This window comes from Pyxicephalus adspersus, chromosome 1, assembly GCF_032062135.1.
Source record: "Pyxicephalus adspersus chromosome 1, UCB_Pads_2.0, whole genome shotgun sequence".
NCBI lineage: Eukaryota > Metazoa > Chordata > Amphibia > Anura > Pyxicephalidae > Pyxicephalus > Pyxicephalus adspersus.
The window spans coordinates 4668689-4694434 of NC_092858.1; the positions used below are offsets into that span (position 1 = coordinate 4668689).

The 25746-nt window shown below is 40.5% G+C and overlaps 1 protein-coding gene across 1 annotated transcript in view; it reads right to left on the reverse strand.

Moving 5' to 3' along the window:
- Nucleotides 1-25746, reverse strand: part of FAM168A (family with sequence similarity 168 member A) — a gene marked incomplete in the record, with an annotated part of 76827 nt that overhangs the window by 9478 nt on the left and 41603 nt on the right. The window contains 1 exon segment of the mRNA XM_072401068.1: nt 10028-10108. Coding sequence (XP_072257169.1) covers nt 10028-10108 — 81 coding nt within the window.

Below are 25746 nucleotides of genomic sequence, written 5' to 3' on the forward strand. Positions count from 1 at the left end.
CCAAGCCTTAAGGTTGCAGCTATTCTTGAGGTTAGGACTACAGTCCTGACATTAGATTGGTCAGAGGACATATAATTGGCCGTTCGGTTGCCTTGCCCTCCTCTCTTCTGGTTGTGGCTTCGAGTCACCTGTCTTACATGATATGGTAGAGGGATAACAATGATGTAACACATGTGAATGGCATGACCTCTCCTTTGATATTATACACCTGAAGAAGCGTCTTTTCCCATGCAACGTGTTAAGCTGGAAGTTGACCTGTCATATCTAGTGTACATTATGTGAACATGTAAATTGTAATAATAAATAGGTGGTTTATTAATGTATGCATAAATTATATTTTATTATTATATTGTAACTGATACTTTCAAAATAACCCTCTTTTTTACATTGTTTTTTCTGTTGTGGGGAAGTGTGGGGAAGTTATTACTATCCCTGAGACCAACTTCATCATTGCAGAAGGGAACCAGCGATGTCCCATGTGGCCTGGCCAATCAAGAAGATTGGAACCAGAAAGAGGAGGAAAAAAAAGGTGATACCCACGTCTAAATAGGTAAAGTTAAGTGAAAATAAACTGTGATCAAGCAGGTATGTTTATTTTATTGCAGCCTGGTCAGGCCTGCTCGCAATTTTTTACCTACAGTTCTGCTTTAAGCCATCATCTAAGTACAGGCCTGCATTCAGACCAGTTTTTGATGTCTGTGGGTAGGCTGCCTCCCTCCCAGGTTCTTTCATGTCATGAGGAAATCAGGGTCCCAAGCTGTACAGCAGCAGTGACAAACTCCACTGCTTTGGGGTGAATGCAAAAAGATAAAACAGCATCAATCCGAGAACTGCGGAAGCCTTGCCACGGCAGTAGTGTCTGTATCCTGATGGGAGCCCTCTGAATTCTCATCTTCCTCCGGCGGCCGCACAGACAATGACATCTCCTGACTGACAGGGATATGCAGCTCTCAAACATAAATCAAACATGGATTCTGCCGGTTGATCAATGTGACCTCGCCGGAGTTTTTTTTCATACTGCGCTGAGCTGTCAATCTCGTGGAGCTTTCAAGGTCTTGGATCAAACTGCCATAGGAAGAAAATGTCTAAATTGGAACACAAAAGACGCTGCATGTCAGACACGGCTAGGAAGAAATCTCACATGGTTTTATTTTATGAATTGTGGCTGTCTAAAAACGAAGACAAAAATATAAAAAAATATATATTTCTTATTCTTCTTAAAGGGATATTTTGCCTTGAATATAAGGCTGAAAATTGCGTTTATTTTCAGCAAGAGGTATCTTCTCTTAAGTATATTCAAATGATTTATGAACAGTTTGTTTACCAAGTTTTGTGACAGTTTTTTTGACAGTGAGTTTATGGTACAGAAGTCACACAGTCTGATAAGAATTCTGCATAGGTAAAGTGCTTAACATTCTTGCCTTTACTTGTGTTTTATCCTTTTAAAAATGAAAAAACATCCGTTAATCTGCATGGAATGTACTTAGCTACTAAGGCTAGGTACACACATGCAATAATTGTGAGAGATCCTTTCCAAAGACAAAAGACTGTATGATGCATGAAGGTGGGCTGTACATACAGTCCCCTTCTGCTATATGGAGAGGGGAGAACGACGGAGCAGCACCTTGCTGCGCTCTCTCCCCTTCACTTTCATTATGATGGTTCCTCATGCGTCATTCGAGGATCTGCCAGGACGATCGTCAGAACATCGGACAACGAGTGCTGTGAACATGCTAGATTCTCGTCTGATATCAACCCTGAGGCGATTATCAGTTGAGAATCATCTGCAGTGAACAGGACTTAAAGGGGCGTAGCTGCACAGGTTTTGTTTAAGTACCCTTTACCCCCTTAGCAGTATTCCGGAGTGTGGCTTGGGGTAAAAAAAAACAGTAACCCCAAGCCACACTCGGGGTAGCAAACATTTAAAAAAAAAAAACAAAAGAAAAAAAACCAATGTACCGTTTTGGGTGTAAAAATAAGGTCATAATTAGAACACCAGGGGGGTTAAGGAAGGGTGCTCTGAATTGCTGACAGGATCAGCAGGTATTTTTTTTTCCCCAATTACAGAAGTTCTTTTAAGGAATTTACAGCCTTCTTGCCTTTACAGACTTCTTGCCTTCAGACAATCCAGTGATGGCCCCATGGCATTTCCCAAGTTGGTATATGTTGAATTAGAAACTTGTAGACTGCACTGGAAGCCCATAAAAAAGGTGGAAAAGTTCATGTAGGAGATAACAGCAGAGCATTGCAAACCTATATAACTGGCAAAAGCACCAGAAAAAAAAGTTTAATTCAAGAAGTTGATATAAAAATGGTGACTATGGAACATTACCAGGTCGATGAATATTTGATATTTTAGGAATGTATTGTTATTTTCCCTTTGTTAGCTGACATAAAACAATGGGGAGTCCTGTATAAGTCAACTATACCTTGCACAATGTTATAGACTTCCTATGTGAAGCATCAATCAGCCAGTGCTGTCACAACGTGCAGTGTTTCTCAACCAGGGGTCCGTAGAACCCTCGGGTTTCTCCAGAGTTTGCTAGGGGTACTTTGAGCAATAAACAATTTGTGCCTTTCAGGTCAGTTTAGGTGACACCAAAGATCTTTCTGGCTATCAATAAGGGTGATATTCAGTCACAAATGGAAGAGCAATTCTTCCTACTGACCATCACACTAATACACTGTGAGCTGTATAGTAGTTATAGAAGTTTTTTTTAAAAAGACGAGCAAGGCTAACTCAGTGAGTTGCACGGTCAGACTCAGTTGATCCCATTAATACAGCATCTCACAGACCTGTCAACTGAGGGAGCACCCCCACAGCATCCTATGCTTGCATACAAAATTGCACATCGGCAATGCCCTATGCATCATTGAGGACTACCTACCGCCAGAAAAGTTCTGAGAGTCACATGACCAGCCAAAGGACATCTAGAAAACAACAATACCTTTACATATAATGACGACATCTAGAAAAGGCTATACATTTCTTAGCACAGACACTTTGATATATCAAATTTCATATAAATGAGAGATACGGAGGACTTGATTGGAAAGCAGGGCAGAAACTCCTAAACAGCAAGCAAAAGGGGTTCCGGGAACACAAAAAAAAAAAAGCAGTGGTTTGGATAGGATAGAGTACAATCGGCGGGATTATTATTATTATAAATAAATAGAATTTATATAGCGCCAACATATTATGCAGCATTGTACAATAAATAGGGTTTGCAAATGACAGACAGATACAGACATGGACACAGGAGGAGAGGACCCTGCCCCGAAGAGCTTACAATCTAGGAGGTGGGTCAAGTATCACACAATAGGACGGGGATATGGTGGGAAGTAGCGAGGGATGAAGTAAAGAGAAGGTAAGGCTGTGCTCCATGGATGTGTATAAAGGCTGAATTTCCAGACTGACTGAGTCCAGCATTGAAAAGGAATTGATCGGGTACAGGGAGCTGTAAGGAGAATAATCTTTTGTTCAGCGGCTGTCACCAGCGAGGGTAGAAGCAGTAATCCCTTTGTCATTTTTCTGCTGATAAGACCACTTTGGCATTACTGGGTGTCTGCTATAACCTGCCGGGACTACTGTGCATGGCAGTGTAATAAGCAGACTGGGCACAAGTGGCCTACATACACTGCCAAATCACACTCACAAGACATGTAAGCACGTAACTCCACGTATCATTAGGCAGAAATCTTACTCTTCACATTATAAAAGAATGCAGAAAGAGACATGAACAGGATAAACATCGAGCTAAGGCTGTTACATTTCCACATCTTCCTAACAAGAAGTTAACATGACAAGCTCTCACATACCTATGTAGCTGCAGGAGTTATTCATCCTCAAATTTCAGAAAAGAAACAAGAGAAACCTTGAAGTGGTTTGAGCGAGCACTTGGCTCTTCCCTCTTCTTGTGTTTGCATTAGGGGTTAGAAGACTTGGAGGCTGTAAAGTCACTGCTAGGAGGGTGATGTGCAATTAGGAGAAAGCAGAGAAACGTTACCTGCAAAATTTGAGGATGAAACATTCCACTATGACTGCAGCTACAGAGGACAGTGGAGGCTTGTTTTAAGGGGAAGATTTTTTTTTTATTTTATGACAGGAAAGCTACATAAAAACCCCCTTCTAGGTCTCTTCTAGAATGTTCTGGTCTGCCTGAAAGCAACCTAATCTTGCAAGGTACTGAGTGTTGCAGGAGCAGCTTATTGTACAGTCTCCGCATGAAGTTAGAACAGGATGAAGAAGCTCCTTTGCACATACATGGGAGTTACGACCCAGACAATGAAGATGTTGAAATTCTGTGCCCAGAAGAAGACTGCGTAAAAAATGGAAGCCCTGAAAACTGAGTGGGTTGTGGGGACTGTAGTTTGATGGAGTCCTTTTGACAGTTAAGTCTGTAATTTGTAAATGGGTTTCCTTCCCACCTGCAAGGGTTAAGTGCTCCTTTATTTAGAGGTAGAGAGATTAGTATAATACTCACCTAATTTAGCAGTACACTAAACTTCCCGACACCCTGGACTGTGGGTGGGACCTTTGCATTGTACCCTAAAATGCAAGGCTGAATGATCTGTATTGAATAGGATAAAGGTGGTGGGCAGACCTTTAGGGCAGTGAGGGTTATAGAGAGGAGGAGGAGAGCGCTGTCTACTGCGCTAGTGAGATATAAGTTAAGTTTTTCTCCTAATCTATCTGCCAGTTGACAAAATGAAGTACGGCTTTAATAAAAGAAACAGCAAGCCAATTAATTGAAGCCATACATGCAGGGGAAAAAAATCACTTATTTCTGGTGTCTTTAGAGAGATAAATTTCCTAATAGTCAATAGGGGCAGCGGTGGAAACTAATCACTAAAAAAAAAAAAAAAAAAATGATGAAGAAGATGATGATGGATGAAGAGCAACATAGTTATCAGTGCAAACTCTCCAATTGTGGTTTCTCCTGAGCACAAACCAAATAAATCCAATTCATTCTTATATAAGGATCTAGCATTGGGGTGTATTATGCAATGCCTCTATGTGGGGATAAATTGGATTTTCTCTGAAAATGAGCAGAGGTGAGGAACCGGTCAAAGCTTTTGCTCCTGCAGGCCGCAATGGCATGGCAAGGCATATGAGAATGGACAGATGGTTATAAAATTCTGAAAGGGAAGTTAACTTACAGGATATTTATGTTTAGGTACAATCAGCCTATAATTTTTACTAAAGTAGCAACTTACATGAGAAAGAGAAAAAAAAATTTAAAGATCTGGTTAATATTCGAGTTGTGGTAATGAGTAAGGAAAGCAATGTGACTTCTCAAGCATACATTAAACAATAGTAAAATTTATATTTAGTGCCAACGCCAAATTATATACAATAACATAGATACAGTCAAAAGAAGGAACTTTTTGGCATATAAGAAAGATAAGTTTTTACTTGATATTTCGATTTGGTACAAAGGCAGGTTTTTTAATGAATCAGTTTCCACAGATACTAGACAAAATATAGCCTCAAATGCAACAAAATTGTTAATTGAAACGATTCATTTATTGACCTGCCTCTGTACTAAACATGAATATCATTAGTGCTCAACCCAGAAATTTTTTTGAGCCGGGTGGGAAGGAATTGCAGACGGGTGGCAGCCCTGGTATTGTGGCCCAAGTCATCAGTAACCACCCAAAAACAGCCGGGTGGTTACTGGAAAATGCTGGGTGGGTGCACTCTGCTAAAAGGGGCTGGGGAGAACACTGATCATGTAAAAACTTATCATTCTTATCTGCCAAAAATCCCCTTTTGACTCTCTATCTCTATCTATATTCTACATCTATGTTCTTGTAATTATTTATGTGCCAAGCTTATTTATGTAAAAAAAATGAAAATAACCAGTAGAAGGAGGTATCTAATGTCTGTATGAATGTAGCTCAAGGTACGTCTTCAATCATGGCCTCAAGTTAGGTTGGCGTAAACTACTAACTTATAGAGGGGCACAAACACTTACTCTGGAAATGATCATACAGTGTTATTTCGGTCTTGCCACTTTTGCAGACTGCCTGGACCATTTGCCTGTAATACAACTTTGCCCTCTGGCCCTAATCTTTCTCTGTTTTTGAAACACCCCCTAGCCTGAGGATTCAGTATTGTGCTTCTTTTCTCATAAATACCAAATTAGAAAACCTGAAGGCGTAGTTCTGGGAATAGAAAAAAAAACAAGGAGCACTTTTATAAGAATATTGATATCTACGGACAGTGTGACTTTTTTAAAATTTCCCCCACGGTGTGTATCCGGCAAAGCCCTAACAAGTTCTCTCTGCTGAATGGAGTAAAGTGAGTCGGCCTGGAGACATACCCGAGCTTTTCTCCTTTTCTCACAGCTATAATGACCAGGCCGAGGGTATAGCAATCGTTTAGCTATTTCCTGCTTGTGCCCTGCAGGTATGTGACTAGGGGAGTACGAGGCACTATCTGCCACTTTAATACATTGCTCTGCTGCAGTTTGCTCATGGCAGCACACAGTGCTTGGGCTCCAGTTGTAGGAATATGCAGAAACACAAATAACAGTGCTGGTAATAGATTATATAGAAGTCTCTTCCCCTTTTATTGGTTCTGATACTACCCACCTTGTCTCCCAGGTCACAGCCGGCCATTCATATCCAATTCGCCTCCAGGACACTGTGCATGGCTTCCACCTACCTCACTCCAATAGCTTCTCATGCATGCAAATATGGCCCCTGGACCCTTTTATATTGGTCATCACTGATCCACATCAAGCTGATTGTTGTATATAGTAAAAGACAGCATTTCCATACAGTATCATGCTTTAGGAACACTGCGGCAATGCAGAAAGGTGGGAGTACTTGGCACTGACTTATAATATGTCACAGGCTGAGCAGACATTTCTAATCAGGTTGAATTTATAATAGGCTTCCTGTAAATTTCTCAATGCTCAGCATCCCTCGCGCCAATGATATAGGCACCTGAATGTCATTCCATCAGGGACAACGTATTATAGAATCTCTCCGGCAAAATCGTTTTCTATCCATTGCCTGGAGGATAAAATAAGAACAGTGAGAAGTCAGATTAACTCTTTCCATAAAGAGCTGGCTGGAAAGGGGAAGCATTTTTCCGGACAGACCTAATTATAAGGTGCAGATGGCTGCTTCCCTACCTAGTCACCGGGCAAGGGCACAAAGCCAGAATATGAAGGACCCTATAATGATGAGTGCTTGTTAGAGACATTTTAGTTTTTTTTTTTCTTTATAAAGTTGAAATGTATGTCTGAGCAAAATAAAGTGCGTCTCAGCATACATTCCTTATGCAAGTTGCCTTTGTTGCCTTCCTTCTGCAGCTTGTGATCTCTGGTGATGACATAAGGACAGTGCAGTAAATGAATAGATCATTTATGGCCCTTGATATTAATGGCTGTGGATAACAAGAGGCCAAAAAAATGTGGGTCAAGAAACTTCTAATCCTTTTTATAAATACAGCTCACAAAACATAGCAATAAACAAAATAACATAAAATATGAATTGTGAAAGCAGTATGCATTTATAGCATTGCAAGACAACGGTGCTGCTTTACTGCCCTGCGCTTCCACACAAAGCATTGATTTATTTAACATGCCGTCATGTGGAAACGACATTCATGAAAAATTTAATCCCAAGGAAAGAAATGTAAAGTTCATGGCATGCCATGATTATTTTCAGCCCATTGACTCGAGATAAACAATTAGAAAATAAAATTCTACATTTTACATATATTTTTAGTATGCAGAATGAGGACAGCAAAAAAAAAAAAAAAAAAAGAGAAAAGAGAAAAAACTTACAAAGTTTATGCTTTGTGATCAAGCAATAGTTGATCATCAGATTTTTTGTTTTTTTTTGTTTTTTTGAAACTGTTAAATGAGATTTAATTTATGGATTTGCTGATGTAAACGAATATTAATAAACAGGATTTTTACAGCGCCAACATAATATGCAGCACTGTACAATAAATAGGGGTTGCAAATGACAGATAAAGACAGTGACAAAGGAGGAGAGGACCCTGCCCCGAAGAGCTTACAATCTAATAGGTGGGGGATGTAACACACAATAGGAGGGGGATATGGAATGGTGGGAAGTAGTGAGGGTTTGGGAGACAGAAGAAGACGGGCAGGTGAGGTTGAAGCATTTCGTTTTCTGGGCTCTTTTAAATGAGAATAAAGTAGGAGCAAGTCGAACAGGATGAGGAAGACCATTCCAGAGAGTCGGAGCAGCTCTAGAAAAGTCTTTAAGCCGTGTGTGTGATGAGGTTATGAGTGAGGAAATCATTATTAGGTCACTGGGGGAGCGGAGAGAGCCGCTAGTGGAGTATTTTTCTATCAGGTCAGAAAGGTTAGTTGGACAGGAGCTGTGGAGGGATTTGAAGGCAAAGCACAGGAGATGAATTTGATTCTAAGGTGAAATTGAAGCCAATAAAGAGAACTACAAAGAGAGGCAGCAGAAGAGGAGCGGAGGGAAGGATGGATGAGTCTGGCTGCAGCATTCATAATAGATTGTAGAGGAGAGAGTCGGGCTCGTGAATACCAGAGAGGAGAAGGTTACAGTAGTACAGACAACAAATGATAAGATCATATTTGCGTATTAGAGTTTGTACAGAACAATATTAACTTTGCTTTCTTCTAAGTTAGGATCAGACTTTTGCATTGGACGTAATATATGTATTGTGGAAACAGGGTGCACCCTGCACATGTCATTGCTCAGCCATTCATTTTCCATGGCACCCCAACAAACTTAACGGGCCATGCTTTGTGTTCCCCAGGAAGGGTTGAGTGTTGTTTCCTGTGATGCATTGGTAGCCCATTGAAAATGAACACCTTAGAACTAAATCTGCATGAATGCACCATACAGAATTAGGCCGGAAACTATGCTATGTGTCAATCATTTCATCAATTTGTCAGTCAGGCTTAAAAAAAAGGGCTTTCTGGCTTGGTTGCATCTCCTAATTGCAACCTCAGCAGCCACCCTGATTTCACATATAGACATAAAGCTTTTTCTAGTCATATGACAGCACTTTAGCGTATGAATTCACGATCAGAAGGCTTTGGTACAATATGGTGTTGCAGTATACACAATAGGCAACTCTGCATGTTTTACGTAGAATAAAAATTTGTTATATCTTTGCAAGTACCATGCAGGTTTCATATACGTAGCTCTGTGCTTGAATTTCTTTCTTATGGATAGAGATTTTTGATCATTTAACCACTCATGTACTGCAAAATGTGTCTCTGCAAAGGACCCCTATGACCCGTTATTCTCCTTATTCCCACTGTCCCTTCCACTTTTACAGCTGTCTATAATACCTAGCACTTCTAGGTTAAGAGGGGCATGTGATCGGCTTCCTTATGACACTGCAGCCAGTCACTGAAACTGTGCAATGTCCTATGATTAAAGAAAGGACCATCAGCACCTCCATGTTGCCAAATCATGTTGAGAAGGAAGGAGCAGCAAGAGCTCACTGGCAAAGGGAGTACAGGGGGTAGTTGGGGGCCCTTAATAGAGAAGCTATCACTTTGCAATACAAGGGCAAGTTTACCTTAAGGCCTCCTGTCATAAAGCAAAGGCTTTGGATGAGGAGAGGTGAAACAAAAGGCTGATGTATAATACAGGCATACAGGAGCAATGTCCTAAACTGATACACAAAATGCCATTCCCTGGTAAAGGTCACACCAGCACTTGCAGATGTTAAAAGAGCCACTTATAGTTACATATGTCTGAAACTCAAATAGCAAATTTCATGATATGTTATAAAGGCGACAGGTCCTCTCTGACAGAAAAACAGAAATCAGGAATCCTCCTTTGAGAATAGACAGTTGTGATCCCCGTCCTGGGCCATATGGCTCTGCACGGCAATGAATGGAAGGTGAACAGCAAAGAACTAATAGTATGTGTCGGATTACCTCTGTCTGACAAACAGGCAGCATGAAATATACATAACACCGCCTGTGGTGCAGGAAGCAGCTTGACAGTGTTTGAAGTCAGCATGTACAGCGAGGCAGCAGCAGGGCCTTACCTGGGGCGTAGCCGGGGCTACTGGTGGCATACACATTGGGATTAAAGGCTGGCGCTGGCGTGGGGTATCCAGTAGGGTAACCTGGTGATGAAAGAAACGAATAATGAGAACATAGGAATCCAAAGGCAACAATTAAAGAACTCTGGTAGTATCTAAACAGACCACATTATCAGGGATGTAGGTAGGAAATACTACAAAGGGACAATTGTCTAAAATATACAGGTGAAAGCCATGTCAAGTTTACAAACGTGCATGCTTCAGTGTTCTCCCCAGCCGCACCGCTTGGCACTTTTCAGTAACCATCAGGTTGTTTTTGGGTGAGTTGGGTCACAATACAGGGACTGCCACCCACCCTAAAAAAATTTCTGGGTTGAACACTGTGTTTGGATAAAATTACTGCACGATTATAAACAGCCTTGGGTGCACTCCCTGAACAGGGTTATACTCATTGCTCCCCAATCCAGGGAGTTCCCCCTGCCTATATCACCTGCCTGCTGCACTGGGGGCTCTAGGTGAGTACAATACATGGGATGGAGGGGTCTTATATAAGTGCACCATAGGATGAGTTACACTTTTCAGAGACAAAGGTTGCTCTTTGTGTTATCACACGATTACAGGCTCAAAAAAGGAGCATCCAGCGATCACCACAAGTAAATAATGGATGTAACCGTTCTGTGAACCAGAAAATGCTCCGAGATGAGTCACAGTGAGCAGATCAGGGGAACGCAAAAGCACGGAACACAAAAAAAAGGCTTTTCTTCTACGTGTACGAGTATGTCACCATTACTATATTCCAATTAAATGTATTATTATGAAACGATATTTATATAGCGGTAACATATTATGCAGTGCGGTATATTAAATATGGGTTGCAAATGACAGACAGATACAATCAATACAGAACACAGGAAGATGACCCTGCCTGAAGAGCTTACAATCTAAGAGTACAGTTAAAGAAAGGTATTTCCTACCAATGCATTCATAACACTGCTGTGCCGCTTTTGTGCTTCGTGCACCTCTGCCAGCCACAAGGGTGACACCAGCTTTTCCTGTTCACATTACAGTGGTGTCACCTATGAGGCTTACAGATTGGAAGATGAAGGTGAAACAGCTTACAGATAACTCGTAAATTCATCTCCTCTCCTATAAGCATATGTGAATGCATAGCAGAGTAAAGTATGGCCCCTTGCTCTGTTATGCAATACAAATATATATTATGTTACAGATCATTATTTAATATGCTCTATGTCTCTATGCTTTAGTCTGTGCAGGGTTTAATTAGAAAGCCCAGCACTAGCTTTGCACTTAGATCTAGACCAATATTGCTCAACCAGGGTTCCTTCAGAGGTTGCTAGGAGTTCCTGAGCAATTTGTGTGGTCAGTTTAAATTATCTTTTTGGATCTCTGTAAGGGTGACAATCCTCCCAATGTCCAGCAGTGTAAGAGGAATTCTTCCTACTGATCACACTAATGTACTGTGAGCTGTGGATATAGGAATTATAGCCGGGGTTCCTTGAAGGTCTGAAAGTCGAAAAACACTGCATTAGTCTGTGCAGGCTTTAATTAGAAAGCCCAGCACTAGCTTTGCTAGGATGTTGTCCCCCTTTCTAAGCCAATCAAGCTGACCCATTCAGATGTGTGTGGCATAGAATCCAGATATTCATGTTTGTAGTAACAACCTCGCAATTAACCAGCAATCTGCAGTGCATAACAGGACATTTAAAGTTAACATGTATTTATATGGTGCTGACCTATGATTGTGTTGTACAAAGCTATAGTCACAACACTAACTGTCCCTCAAAGGGGCTCACAATCTAATTCTCCCGCTAAAAATGTAATTAATACATACAAATTCTGTGTATCTATCTCTCCTGTGTGGGCTGCATTTGTCTCCCAGTGCCATGGAAAGCCTGGTAATCAGCAGCTATCAATCATCGGAGGGTTGGGGAGCGGTGCTCTGTAGTACAGATTGTTCCTTATTATATGAAGCATCCCCAGTAAAATGACATAAATGATTGCAACAGCAGCGTTCAGTTACCTGACCTCGCAGCAGAGGTGAATACACAAGAGAATTTCCCCAGTACAATAAGAAAAGTGGTAAAAATTTCTATTAATGGTTGTACAATGGGGGTGTCGATGAAGGGTATGATAAAGCTACCCTATCAGGAAAATAAAATGCTTGGAATGTGCTGAAATTGCCCAGAAAGAAAGACAATAAATATTAGTTTGATATGTAGAGTTGCATTGAAGAGTGATCTGTGTAATCTTCTCAGAAAAGAAATAAGGGAGCGTGGATTCCCAGGTTCCCCGTAGCCAATTTCCAAATCACAAATACTCACCGGCCACTTTATTATGTACACCAGTTCAGTCACATTTTACTAATTGCGTGGTTTATTTAAAGATAAAAAATGATGAATTCAATATATTGGGCTGTTTCCTTTTTTTCTAAAAATCATGTAGGAGCCCCACGGTGTGGGGACTTTTCCTGCCTACCCTATCTGATGTTTTATCCATTGTTTTCTACCATTCAAACTATGTTGTGAGTCAAGTCATTCATGAAACATGCAACTAGTAAGTAATAATCTGTATATTGAAACAATGTTATAAGATGGTGTTTTCTTTTTTGGGATATATATGTAGTATATAAACATATGTAAATATTGTTCCATAGTACTCCTCCTGATAAACCCACGAAATGTGTCGAGGGAAGCTGTGATCATGGATTGTAAAAAGAGGAATAACCATGATCTCAGCTGGTCTATAGAATTCACACTAATGTACTGTGAGCTGTGGATATAGGAATTATAGCCGGGGTTCCTTGAAGGTCTGAAAGTCGAAAAACACTGCATTAGTCTGTGCAGGCTTTAATTAGAAAGCCCAGCACTAGCTTTGCTAGGATGTTGTCCCCCTTTCTAAGCCAATCAAGCTGACCCATTCAGATGTGTGTGGCATAGAATCCAGATATTCATGTTTGTAGTAACAACCTCGCAATTAACCAGCAATCTGCAGTGCATAACAGGACATTTAAAGTTAACATGTATTTATATGGTGCTGACCTATGATTGTGTTGTACAAAGCTATAGTCACAACACTAACTGTCCCTCAAAGGGGCTCACAATCTAATTCTCCCGCTAAAATCCTACCAATTAATTGCAGTAGTGAAAATATAAAAAGAAAATGTTTAGTATATACTAATGACAAATACACAAATGCTTTTCTGTAGATTGTATTTCCCTGATCAAAATATTATATATTTGTAATTAATACATACAAATTCTGTGTATCTATCTCTCCTGTGTGGGCTGCATTTGTCTCCCAGTGCCATGGAAAGCCTGGTAATCAGCAGCTATCAATCATCGGAGGGTTGGGGAGCGGTGCTCTGTAGTACAGATTGTTCCTTATTATATGAAGCATCCCCAGTAAAATGACATAAATGATTGCAACAGCAGCGTTCAGTTACCTGACCTCGCAGCAGAGGTGAATACACAAGAGAATTTCCCCAGTACAATAAGAAAAGTGGTAAAAATTTCTATTAATGGTTGTACAATGGGGGTGTCGATGAAGGGTATGATAAAGCTACCCTATCAGGAAAATAAAATGCTTGGAATGTGCTGAAATTGCCCAGAAAGAAAGACAATAAATATTAGTTTGATATGTAGAGTTGCATTGAAGAGTGATCTGTGTAATCTTCTCAGAAAAGAAATAAGGGAGCGTGGATTCCCAGGTTCCCCGTAGCCAATTTCCAAATCACAAATACTCACCGGCCACTTTATTATGTACACCAGTTCAGTCACATTTTACTAATTGCGTGGTTTATTTAAAGATAAAAAATGATGAATTCAATATATTGGGCTGTTTCCTTTTTTTCTAAAAATCATGTAGGAGCCCCACGGTGTGGGGACTTTTCCTGCCTACCCTATCTGATGTTTTATCCATTGTTTTCTACCATTCAAACTATGTTGTGAGTCAAGTCATTCATGAAACATGCAACTAGTAAGTAATAATCTGTATATTGAAACAATGTTATAAAATGGTGTTTTCTTTTTTGGGATATATATGTAGTATATAAACATATGTAAATATTGTTCCATAGTACTCCTCCTGATAAACCCACGAAATGTGTCGAGGGAAGCTGTGATCATGGATTGTAAAAAGAGGAATAACCATGATCTCAGCTGGTCTATAGAATGCTGTTTTGTACAGTCTGTATAAATAGTTAGCTTTGTTTTAAAATCTATTATTTATTAAAGTTTCTATTATTTATGATAATAGTTGCCTTAAAAGTCCCTTTCTTTTTCCCTTGTTTTGCTAATTGATAATGTATACCTGTTCAGCCGCTTCCTAAAGCAAATATCCAATCACATGGCAGCAAATCGGTGCATTTAGGGAGTCAAGATGAGCTGCTAAAGTTCAAACTGAACTTCAGAAAGGGGAAGGAAGGAGATTTTAAGCTGAACTAAATGTGGAATAATCTGTGAGCAGGCAGATTTATCAATGCTTGCTATTAGCTTTACTGCCTGTTCACAATCTTTTCTTCTAATTACACCAAGCTGAGCATGTGCAGGTAAGCCTTGGGTTGGAGACGTTAGGGTTTTTGCAGTAATAAGTCACATGGGTGGGAGATGCCTTGTCACATGGAGAGAGGTCCTTTGGGGTTAGAGATGTCAGACTATTTGCAAAGATAAATATTATTGGTCAGAGATATCTGATTATTTGCAGAGCAGTCTTTGAATGAAGATGTCTGGCCATTGGCAGAGGTAAGTCTTGGGTTTGAGATGTCTGGTTACAGGCAATAATAAGTCTCATGGGTCAGAGATGCAGAAATAAGTCCTTTTGTTCAGAGATTTCCAACATTATGCAGAGATAAGTCTCTGGGGCTAGAGCTGAATGGCCATTGGTAAGCCTTGGGTTGGAGAAAAATGGTCATTTGCAGAAAAAAGTGCCATGGGTGGGAGATGCCTGGTCATATGCAGAGATAAGTTGTTTGTGTCTGAGATGTCTGACTTTATGCAAAGATAGGCCTCTTGGGCTAGAGATGTCTGACCATCGGCAAAGGTAAGTCTTGGGTTGTAGAAGACTGGTCATTTGCCGAAATAAATGCCATGGATTGGAGAAGACTGTTTTTTTTGCAGAGAAGTCCTTGACTAAAGAGGTCAGGTCACTGGCAGAGGAAAGTTTTTGGGATGAAAATGGCTGGTTACATGCAGTAATAAGTCCCATGGGTGAGAGGTGCACAATCATTTGCACAAATAGGTCCTTTGTGTGTCTGAGATCTCTCACCATATTTAGAGATAGGGCTAGAGATGGCTGGCCATAGGCAGAGGTAAGTGCTGGGTTGGATTTTTCTGGTTATATGAATTATAAAGTCCTATGGGTTGGAGATGCCTGATCATATGCAGAACTAAGTCATTTGGGTAAGAGATGTTTGACTATATGCAAAGAGAGGCCTCTTGGGTCAGAGATCCCTCACCATATTTAGAGAAAGAGGTAGAGATGGCTGGCAATAGGCAGAGGTAGGTGTTGGAGAAGTCTTGTTATTTGGCAGTAATAAGTCCCATGTGTGTGGGAGATGCCTAGTCATCTACAGAACTAAGTCTTTTTGGTCAGAGATATCTGGCCATTGGCAAAGTCCTGGGTTTGAGAAGATTGCCAAAAGCAAAAAAAAGTGTCGTGGGTTGGAGAAGATTGGTCATATGTAGAGACTTTGGCTTGAAGATGTACAGTTACTGGCAAAGGCAAAGATAAGTTCAGTGGGATGGAGATGATTGGTCATTAGCAGGAGCAATTCTTGGGTTGAAGATGTATGGTTTCTGGCAGCAGAAACTAATCATGAGTTTAAGAAGTCTAGTCACTTGCAAAGTCAAGTCCATTAGGATGGTGATGACTAGTTATTTGCAAAGGTAAGTCTTGGCTTGGAGAGGACTTGTTATTTGTATTACTAAGTCCCATGGATGGTAGATGCCTAGTCATTGTGTCATTGGTTGGAAATATATGGTCATTGGCAGAGGTAAATCTTGGCTTGGAGATGACTGGTCATTGGCACAGGAATGTCTTGGCTTGGAGATGTATGTTCACTGGCAGAGGTAAGTGTTGGTCTGAAGGTGTATGTTCACTGGCAGAGGTAAGTCTTGGTCTGAAGGTGTATGGTCATTGGCAGAGTTAAGTCTTGGTCTGAAGATGAATGGTCAATGGCAGAGGTAAGTATTGGTCTGAAGATGTATGGTTATCGGCAGAGGTAAGGCTTGGTCTGAAGATGTATTGTCATTGACAGAGGTAAGTCTCGGCGTGGAGATGTATGGTTTCTGGCAGTCATTAATCATGAGTTTGTGGGATGGTGATGACTAGTTATTTGCAGAGGTAAGTCTTGGTTTGCACAGGTCTTGTTAGTTAAGGTAAAACAATGTTAAATAGAATATCAGATTCAGTCAACCCAATTTCCAAGCCTTTTATTAAATGCCTGGATCATGTCCTTCCTCTAGGGGTGCTACACACTTCGGGTGTAAAGGCAGCTTGTCTCTTTGGATTTCTCCAGTCCTCATCATACATAAACACTTTGCCAATGATATGCAATCACAGTTGATAAGTGTTTGTTAGATATGTGTACTCTATATAAATGGAGGAAATCAATCTATAGAATGCAGCATAGTAATGGTGACTGCACCACTAAATACAATTACAGAGCGACTCTCCCTCTAAGGAGTCTCCATTACTTCTCTTCTCCTCTCAAAACGTGTGCAGACTAAAAAGGAGTCAAGAGACTCGTCAGGGAGCATGCAGCATCTCCACAGACCCATTACAGAGGATTAGCGATAATGATTTTTTTCTTAATATGGAGAAGGAGAGAATTTTACTTCTGTGTTACCACTGACGGAGGCGAGAAGATTTTTAATGTTAAGGATATTGTGACGCTCTGTGTAAAGGACACACACCAGGAATATCAACTACAAATTGCTAGAAGGTGAAGACAGAATGAAAGGTTGGTGAAAGAGGCAAATAAAAGGTAAGTAGTTTCAGTTAAAGCTGACCTAAACTCATATTTTCAGCTTAGTTTATTAATGTTATGAGCCCAGGTTATACTGACCTGTCCAGGTTTTACTTTTGTTTATCCCTCCTAAACTGTTAAAAAACCTCTCTGACTCCTTCCCCTGGGCTCTCCATCACCGCCACAATGTACAGGAAGCTGCAGAGGCTCATAGGAGATTGGCATTATCAATCAAAGAGAAAAAAGCAGTAAACTTGTGACCAATTGGTGGATTGGTGATTCTAAATCACTCCCACTTCCCTGATTGGTCACAAGTTTGGATCTCTTTCCTCTCTTTTCCCCTGTCATTATGATGTCACTCTCTAGCACCAGATATTAGGGTGACAATGGGCTCTGCTGATGGGGCTCACACAGATTAGGGTGACAAGGTGCTTCACTGTGGTGGATAATGGTGATGCTGCACAGGGGTCTGATATGGGGGTCAGATGTTCGGTCTGATTGCGTCATGTGAGGGTGACCTGATTTGTAGTAACATCTATGCAATCAGCACCAACCAATCACAGAAGACAACACACTGACTGATTAGTTAGACAGCCTGGGGTCAGGGAGCAGTGAGGGAGGGCTGTGGGAGGAGAAGGTTAGGAGTGGCTGGCAAGGCAATTTGCCACACACAAGATGGCCGCTTCCATACATATAATGAATGATTTATTTTTCATGGATGCAAACTGACCCAGTGCCACCAGCAGGGACTGACATTCCAGTGTACGCATGTGAGAGCAGATATCTAATATGCAGGAGTTTAGATCTGCTTTAACCTTCCTGGCGGTAATCCCGAGTGTGGCTCGGGGATCATTTTCAGTACCAAAAGCGGTAACCCCGAGCCACACCAGGGGTGAATTGCCAGGAAGTTTAAAAAGCTTACCTAATAAGCGGTGCCCAAGGCTTCCTCTAGCGGTGCCTGGCATCTTCTTATCCTGGCGATGCCCAGCCGGCATCTCTGTAACCTGGTGATGCCCGGCCCGCATCTACGTGTGAGCCTAAGGCTGGGGAGCAGGACCGTGCGGCTGGGAGGCGGGAAATTTAAAATAATAAGTATTTTTTATTGAACCGCTTTTTCATTTAAAAATACTTATTATTTATACCGCCAGGGAAGTTATTAGTTTCCTAATGTTAAGGACAAAAACAAAAAAAATTAAATTTAGGTATTTTTAAGAACACCTTAAAACAAAACTTTATATAGATGGTACCTTACATTAAGGCCTAGTACACAAGGGCTGATCCTCACTTTCAATTTGATTTCTGGCCTTATAAAAAAAACTGAAGGGCAATTGGTAGCAGACAGATCACAAGGAACTGATATTTGGTATTCTGATCAGCCATTTTGATAATTATTGAACATGTTTTATTGTGTTTACAAAAGATTGGGCAAAATTTAACTGGAATTCAGACTGCTATCTGTTCTAGGAGATGACCTAAAAAGATGAAAATTGTACACGTGTTTAGTGATTTTGGAACTTTCAGATGAATATCAATTGATCAGCTGGGTTGATTGCCAGTGCAGTGTTCAACCCAGAATTTTTTTTAAAGCTGGGTGGCAGTCCCTGTATTATGACCCAACTTTTTAGTAACCACCCAAAAACAGCTAGGTGGTTACTGAAAAGTGCCGGTAGGTGCACCCATTTAAGGGACTGGGGAGAACACTGCAGTGCATCTGCTGAAGTAATGTTATGTACACACGTTGGATGATTCTCGCCAATATTAATGGTCAGGTGAGAATCTGACATGTACAGAGGTCATCCAATGTTGTTCTCGGATCTGTCCTGAAGGACCCATGAGCGACCAACGATGAACAACCACAATACAGGTGAAGGGTGGAGAGCACAGCAATTTAGATTTTATTGCTTCAAATACAGAAAGTATTCATGTTTTGTTGAGTCATTTACTACTATGCCGTAGATAGTAATATAATGTTTCTTCTATAATTCATAAAAGCACTAACTATACAAATTGGCTAGAAGATTCGGGGCCACCACACTACAATAATGCAGAATTACCATTCTCTACCATTAGGAATCAGATCTGGATGAATGATATGCATTGCTATTTACAGGTCTCTCTTATACCAGAGGTGCCTCTAGTAATCCTGTGTCAGGTGAATATGATGATGAAAGACACTTATGCGGCATTCCCTAAGCATTCACACTGTACTCAATGACTCCAGTAATCTGCATTCTGAGCGTGCTCTCCAGGGACCGCTCTAAATATAGCACACGACATCTATAACAAAGCTTCGTGTCCATGTGCTGTAATTACGGAGGGGAAAAAAGCGTCAATTAACCAAGCTGTATAATTACACAAAATTATAAATTTAGAAATTGAAAAGGTCGAATGTAAATTGGGGGGAAATATAAAGCGATGGCTGCATCTCTTGGGTGAGAATGTGTAAAATGGTTATATAATGACGCAGTGAACAAATGATGGGGGGGACGGAGAGCATAACAAATGCATTATTTTCTAGGTCCGTAGCAGAATAACACTGAGGAAGCAAAAAAAAAAAAGAGGAGGCAAAAAGAAGGGAAAAGAAAGGGTTAAGTAAGGATAAGTGGAGAAAAGAATGGGAGAGAGTAGAGAGAAAAAAGAAAAAAGAATGGAGTTGTTCAGCGCTGCGCAATATGTTGGCGCTAAATAAATCCTGTTTATTATTAATAATAACAATGGAGCAGAATGGAAACGTAAGAATAGAATAAAAAAAAAGAATTGTATAGCAGGTAAAAAAAAAAGTAAAGGACACCTCCAACTTCTAGATCAGTATTTATCAACCAGGGTTCCTCCAGAGGTTGCTAGTGGTTCCTTAAGCAATCTGTCTCTCAGGTCAATTACCACCGTCACCAATAATATTTTTGTCCCAGTAAAGGTGGAATTCTTGCCACTGGCCAGCAATGTAAGAGGCATATTTCTGTACTGTGAGCTGTAAATTTAGTAATTATAGAAGGATTCTCGAAGACTCGGTTTTTACTCTTTGGTTACTTTAATGGTTCTTGACCAAGATGCAATGCTTTAACTGCAGGGAAGAAAAATGTGGTTTGGGATTTTCTGTGATGTTTGCCTACCTTAAAAAATCTTCTCCAGATAAGTGGACTGAATCCTATCATGTGAGATAAAACCTAGACAAGAACCAGATATTGAAAATACCTATTGATCAGAAAGCACCATTTACAGGATGAACCTTTTCCCTGCATGCTGGCTCGATATTCCAGCCTGCTTTTGGCATTTCAGCTGCTTTGAAGCTCTGATCGTATTTTAGAGGATCAATACTCAGGCTGTACGGAGGAGGAGAGGATTCTTCCCACCGCTGGGATCTCCTGAGTCCAGATACTAAGATAGTAACAAATGAAATAATAACCGCCGCTCACAAAACACGACACACTCCATATTCCAAAGCCCAGGGGAGAAAACTAAGGGGAAAAAAATGGTCCAATGCAAGAAACCCCCCTTTATCAAATTAAAATAACGCAAGTGGTTTCAAATTACATTTATTCTCCATGAAACTTCATTAGGTTTTGCTGTTTCAAGCAGATTGGATAATGAAGTTATGTGGTGCACAGCTAGTGGTAATTGATATTGCAGCTTTTCCCTTCATCATATCACTGCTAAAATGAGCAAAGAAATCAATTGCCGCTATAGATTAAAGGAAACCTGTCATAACGGAACGATTGTTAATACTGGCTATGTTTCCAATATTACCTCTATTTTTTCTGATTCACTGACCAAGCAAAGTACTTTCTTGTAATAAAAGAGGAACAGACTGCAGAGATGGAGACATACTCCTGCCCCTGGACAAACCATTGGTCACACCACATCTGGAATATGCGGTCCAGTTTTGGGCACCAGTTCACAAAAAGGACATTATGGAATTGGGGAGAGTGCAGAGAAGGGCAACTAAACTAATAAAAGGAATGGAGGAGCTCAGCTACGAGGAGAGATTAGCTGAACTGAATCTATTCTCCCTTGTGAAGAGACGTATAAGGGGGATATGATCACCCTGTATAAATATATAAATGGTCCATACAGAGAACTCTCTTCCCAATTATTCACTTTGAGATCATTACAAAGCACAAGGGGGCACTCTTTGTGTCCGGAGGAAAAGAAGTTTAAGCTCCGGATAAGGAAGGGATTCTTCACTGTAAGGTGTGAAAATGTGGAATTGGCTCCCTCAGGAAGTAGTTTCAACAAGTTCTATAGATTGCTTTAAGAAAAAGCTGGATAATTTCTAGAAGCACAGAATGTAACTGGGTATGAAAGCTTTAAAGTAAAGATAACAGAGACTGTTGATCCAGAAATACCCGTTGCCTTAGAGTATCAGGAAGGACATTTTTTTGTCCCCTGTTGAAACAAATTGTACCGGGGTTTTTTTTGCCTTCCTCTGGATCAGCTATGTCCATGGGGTTTTATATCTGGGATATGTTTATTTCCCTTGATGGACTTTTTTCAACCTGACTTACTATGTAACCTGGAAAAAGCAAGCAGCCAGTGGGAATTTCTAACCTGCATGGTTATAAAGTTGGATGATTCGCATGACAGCAAGTACATTGTGGTTCATCCTGTCCCTTTATCACTGCTGTGGCCTATAGTGAGAAAGGGGGTCAGAAACCAAGGCACCAGGTGGGAACACATATTTGAGACTTAAGAATGCTGAACAATAGAGTTACTAACAGAGGCGATAAGATTGGAGAAATGGGCCGTGGGTAAGGCGATATAACTTCTTCTATTGCAGGAACCTGCAGGCTTTCCATCTCCAAAAAATACTAAATTAGATTTTAGTGACCATATTACATATACTTTATTCTACAAGTTTGCTTTATGTAAGGGTTCCTAAACTCTAGAACTGTCCAGGTCTGTTGCCACTTCTTTAGGTAGATATAGAAAATAAGGAGGTGTTGATGCTTATGGATAGGAAAAGTCACCAAAAAAGTAAGTGGGTTCGGTGGCTATGTGTCATTATCATGGCCACTGAACCCCCTTACTTTTTTGGTGGCTCATTCTATCTGTGAGCACCAAAACCTCCTTATTTTCTAAAGGTTTTCTTTACCAGACACTAAAGGTCTCATCAAAGATCAGAAAGTGACCCCAGTACCATTCTCTGAACCACAACCTAAATAGACCCTAGGATCAGACCACAATCTTCACATAGAATATACGAGCATTTACCATACAAATGCCCCAGGATGATTGCTGGGTGCTACAATCTTAATTCCAATGTCAAAATCCCCAGCAGGTTCAGAGTGGTCACCCAAGCATTTCTCAACCTTTAACTTGGGATAAAGCCTTGAAATAACTTTCACGTCTCAGTGAACTCCTACCAATATTTATGATATGCCCAATTCATGGAAGATTTGCTTGCTGGGCAATATGATGAATGCCTCTTACATTGTTGGTCAATGGGAAGGCTGTCACCATTACAGATAGCCAAAAAGGTCATTGATGTAATTGACCTTAAAAGCACGAATTGTTCAAGGAAACCCTAGCAATGTCTGACGCAGTGTTTCTCTACTAGGGTTCCTAGGAGGTTGCTAGAGGTTCCTTATGCAATGAGCAATTTGTGACTCAAGTCAGTTTAAATGATCTTTTTGGCTATCTGTAAGGGTAGGCCTTCCCAATATCCAGCAATGTAAGAGGTATTCCTTCCACTGACCACTATACTAATATACTGTGAGTTGTGGATATAGTAATTAAACTATATTATGGTGATTCCCCTATATTAAAAAGGTCAAGAGACATAGGTTAGGATCACTGCTCCATACTGAATATACAGAAAGTCAAGTATTTAAAATATATCTTCTTAAAATATGTTTTTTATAAATGCTCAGGTAAGCCATCCTGGTGTCCAATGCAAAAAAGAGTATTCTGCATTTACAAATTTTCCAAAACAAGAACAGAAAGCAGTTTGGATACTGTGTATTTGCTATGGAAACAAGAAAGATTTAGGTATACTATGCTAATGAAATGAATGACTTGATCTGAGAATTCACACATCACTGTGTTTCTCTCCTGCTTAAGTTGCTTAAGGAAGACGCTTGGTATTAAGAGTGCAGATCGAAATGCTTAAAGCTCAACTCCAGCTTAGAAAACTTTGTAAAAAAAAATTAATGCACTTACTGCAAAACTTACCCTCATTCTGGCTCTGTCCACAGATGACTTACCACATCGTGAACCAGCACTTTCTTCTGGGTTTACCTGACAACCAGTGTCATATAACCCATTTTCTATAACCCAGGATGTCAGGAACCTACCTCTCGGGGCTATGAAGCCATCAAGTCCCTTTGTTCTGATTTGTGGTGAGAGAATGTCAAGAGGAGAATGGCACAGAAGCCGAACAAACTACTCTGCTACAAACTACTAAAAACTGCTGTTACAAAAAAATAAAGGCAGCCCCATTGCAAATCCCATGTTACCAGTTATTTCAGACCGATTTATAGTTTAGATTAGAATCTCAATAACCAGGAGATTCAGACACATGCAGGATGTCTATATCATTCTAGTAATGTCATAAAAAGGCATTTTTTTTTAATCATTTGTCCTCTGGATGTCTATAAAGAAGCCAACATGAACGGCAGGCTCTAAAAACACATGAATATGGATGTTGGGATCCACAAAAAATCAATGAATCAATAACTTTAATGAATTTAACATAAAAGCCTATAAAATGCTCAATAATTTCACAGTTCTCCAAAATCGATACAAATCCAGTTCCTTCAAGGAGAGGCAAGGCTGAAGCATAGGTTAACCCACGGGTGGACTGATTTTTGCAGAAATCGGAAGAAAGTCTTCTCCAAGCACCAGAAGACGTTTAAAGTGAACCTTATCTCTGGATGTCTATTTATTGTACAGTGCTGGGAAATATGTTGAAGTTTTATAAAAAGAATATAATAGAAATAATCACTTATCAAAGAAAGTGGTCCTCAGATGATGAGCCCACTGCTCACTCATGACAGTTCCGGCAATGAAAAGGCCGTGCATGCACAGTGGTAGTGGAGGCCAAGGGCTGCAACAGAGAGCATGCCAACATTGGGCAACATTATTGAGCTGGGACCACCAACAGAGTGATTGTATGCCCAATGGTGCTTGCCCAGGTCAAGCCATGAAGTTGTCTTGCCAGTAGTGCCAAACAAGATCATCAGATAAATGACCATTGAGCACCAAGGGTGGGGAAGTGGATTCTTAGGAAAGGGCACAATTTCTTACATTGACCCCAATGATTGGGAACTTTTTTCCTCCACCTAGTACCAGTGAAGGCCACTGGCATCAACAATAGGGAACCATTCCACTCTTTCAGGAGCACTTTATTTTACAAGGAAAGATGGACTTGTATTAATTTGGTAATTGTAAGAGCCATGGTAGTAGGCATTGTAAATGGGGCTTCTTTGTGCCAATCAGGTGCATGTGGGGCAAGGCTGCTAGGACTGTGCCAAGAACACCATCCTATATAAATCCGTCTCTGTAGTCACCATGTTTACAGTATAAAATATTACATTTTTGTTCTTGGATTTATAAACATGTTGATATATCCAGGATAATGAAGCGAGTTTGAACCTTTAAAGCAGAAGTAAACCCTGGGGATGCTCATCTGTCTCTGTTCCACCACAGGTGATACCATCTTCTCCGTATTCAGATTTTCCGCCATCTTGACCGGCCAGGCTGGGATGATGAAAGGGAAAGTCGGCATATGCCCGGAATCCTTGGCAACCAAAGCTGAGCTGCACATGTGCAAATCTGACACATGGGCGGCGATCGGGAATGCTTACTGCAGAAAGGATATCACCAGAAGAACCTCCCTGATGCCAAATTGGAAGTGGAACTTTAAAAATACCCAAAATTTGACAGCTGTCAAAGCAGGTGTAATAAATAGGTTTCCACAGAAATGACTGAACTAATAACAGCTGGATACTAACACGGGTACGGGCATTATCCCATCCCCATGGAAACCAAGGTTTAATATTAGAATGCTCAGCGACACATCACTGACAAATAAATGAGATTTTCTGCACCAGTATGTACAAATCTTTTCCAATTCACCTCCGGGCGCTGCAAGCCATCTACGACAACATGTGACAGAATACATTAAGCGACCCCTCTGTAATACCGCCGCCATGTTAACATGCAATAGAGACCCCAGAAAGTAACACCTTTAGGAGCAGTGAATTCAGATCTGATCAACCATTAGAGAGAACCGGAGCAGAACTTCTGAACAGCGAAGACTGGAGCTTCATTAGAATGCGGCAATTCATGCAAAATGGACAAGACAGATAAAAAAAGAACACTGATGTGGAAAAGTAAGAAGTGTCTGAAATAGAGGAACTGGAAAGAAGTTATCACATGAAAGAGGAACCAACAGAAAAAGTACCCATCGCCCTGAGATTGTAGTGTCTATGCCAAGTAGAATTAAACTTAAAAAGTAAAGATTTGCTGTATAAAAGTGTTCATTGTTCTAAGTAATACAATGCTAGAAACCTAGCATTTGTTTGGACTTTGGTGGGTACTTCCAGGTATGTGAGGGTACCTACGCGCTCCCTATGCCTTATTAAGAAGTAAAACTGGCCATACACTGGTCTAATGTTTGATTTCATTTAAAACTAAGTCTTCAAAAAATGAGAGAACACTCTTGACATTTTATCGATATGTCCTTAAAACTCCACCAGCCAATGGGACTGCTCCCTGACATTTATTAGAACACAGCTCT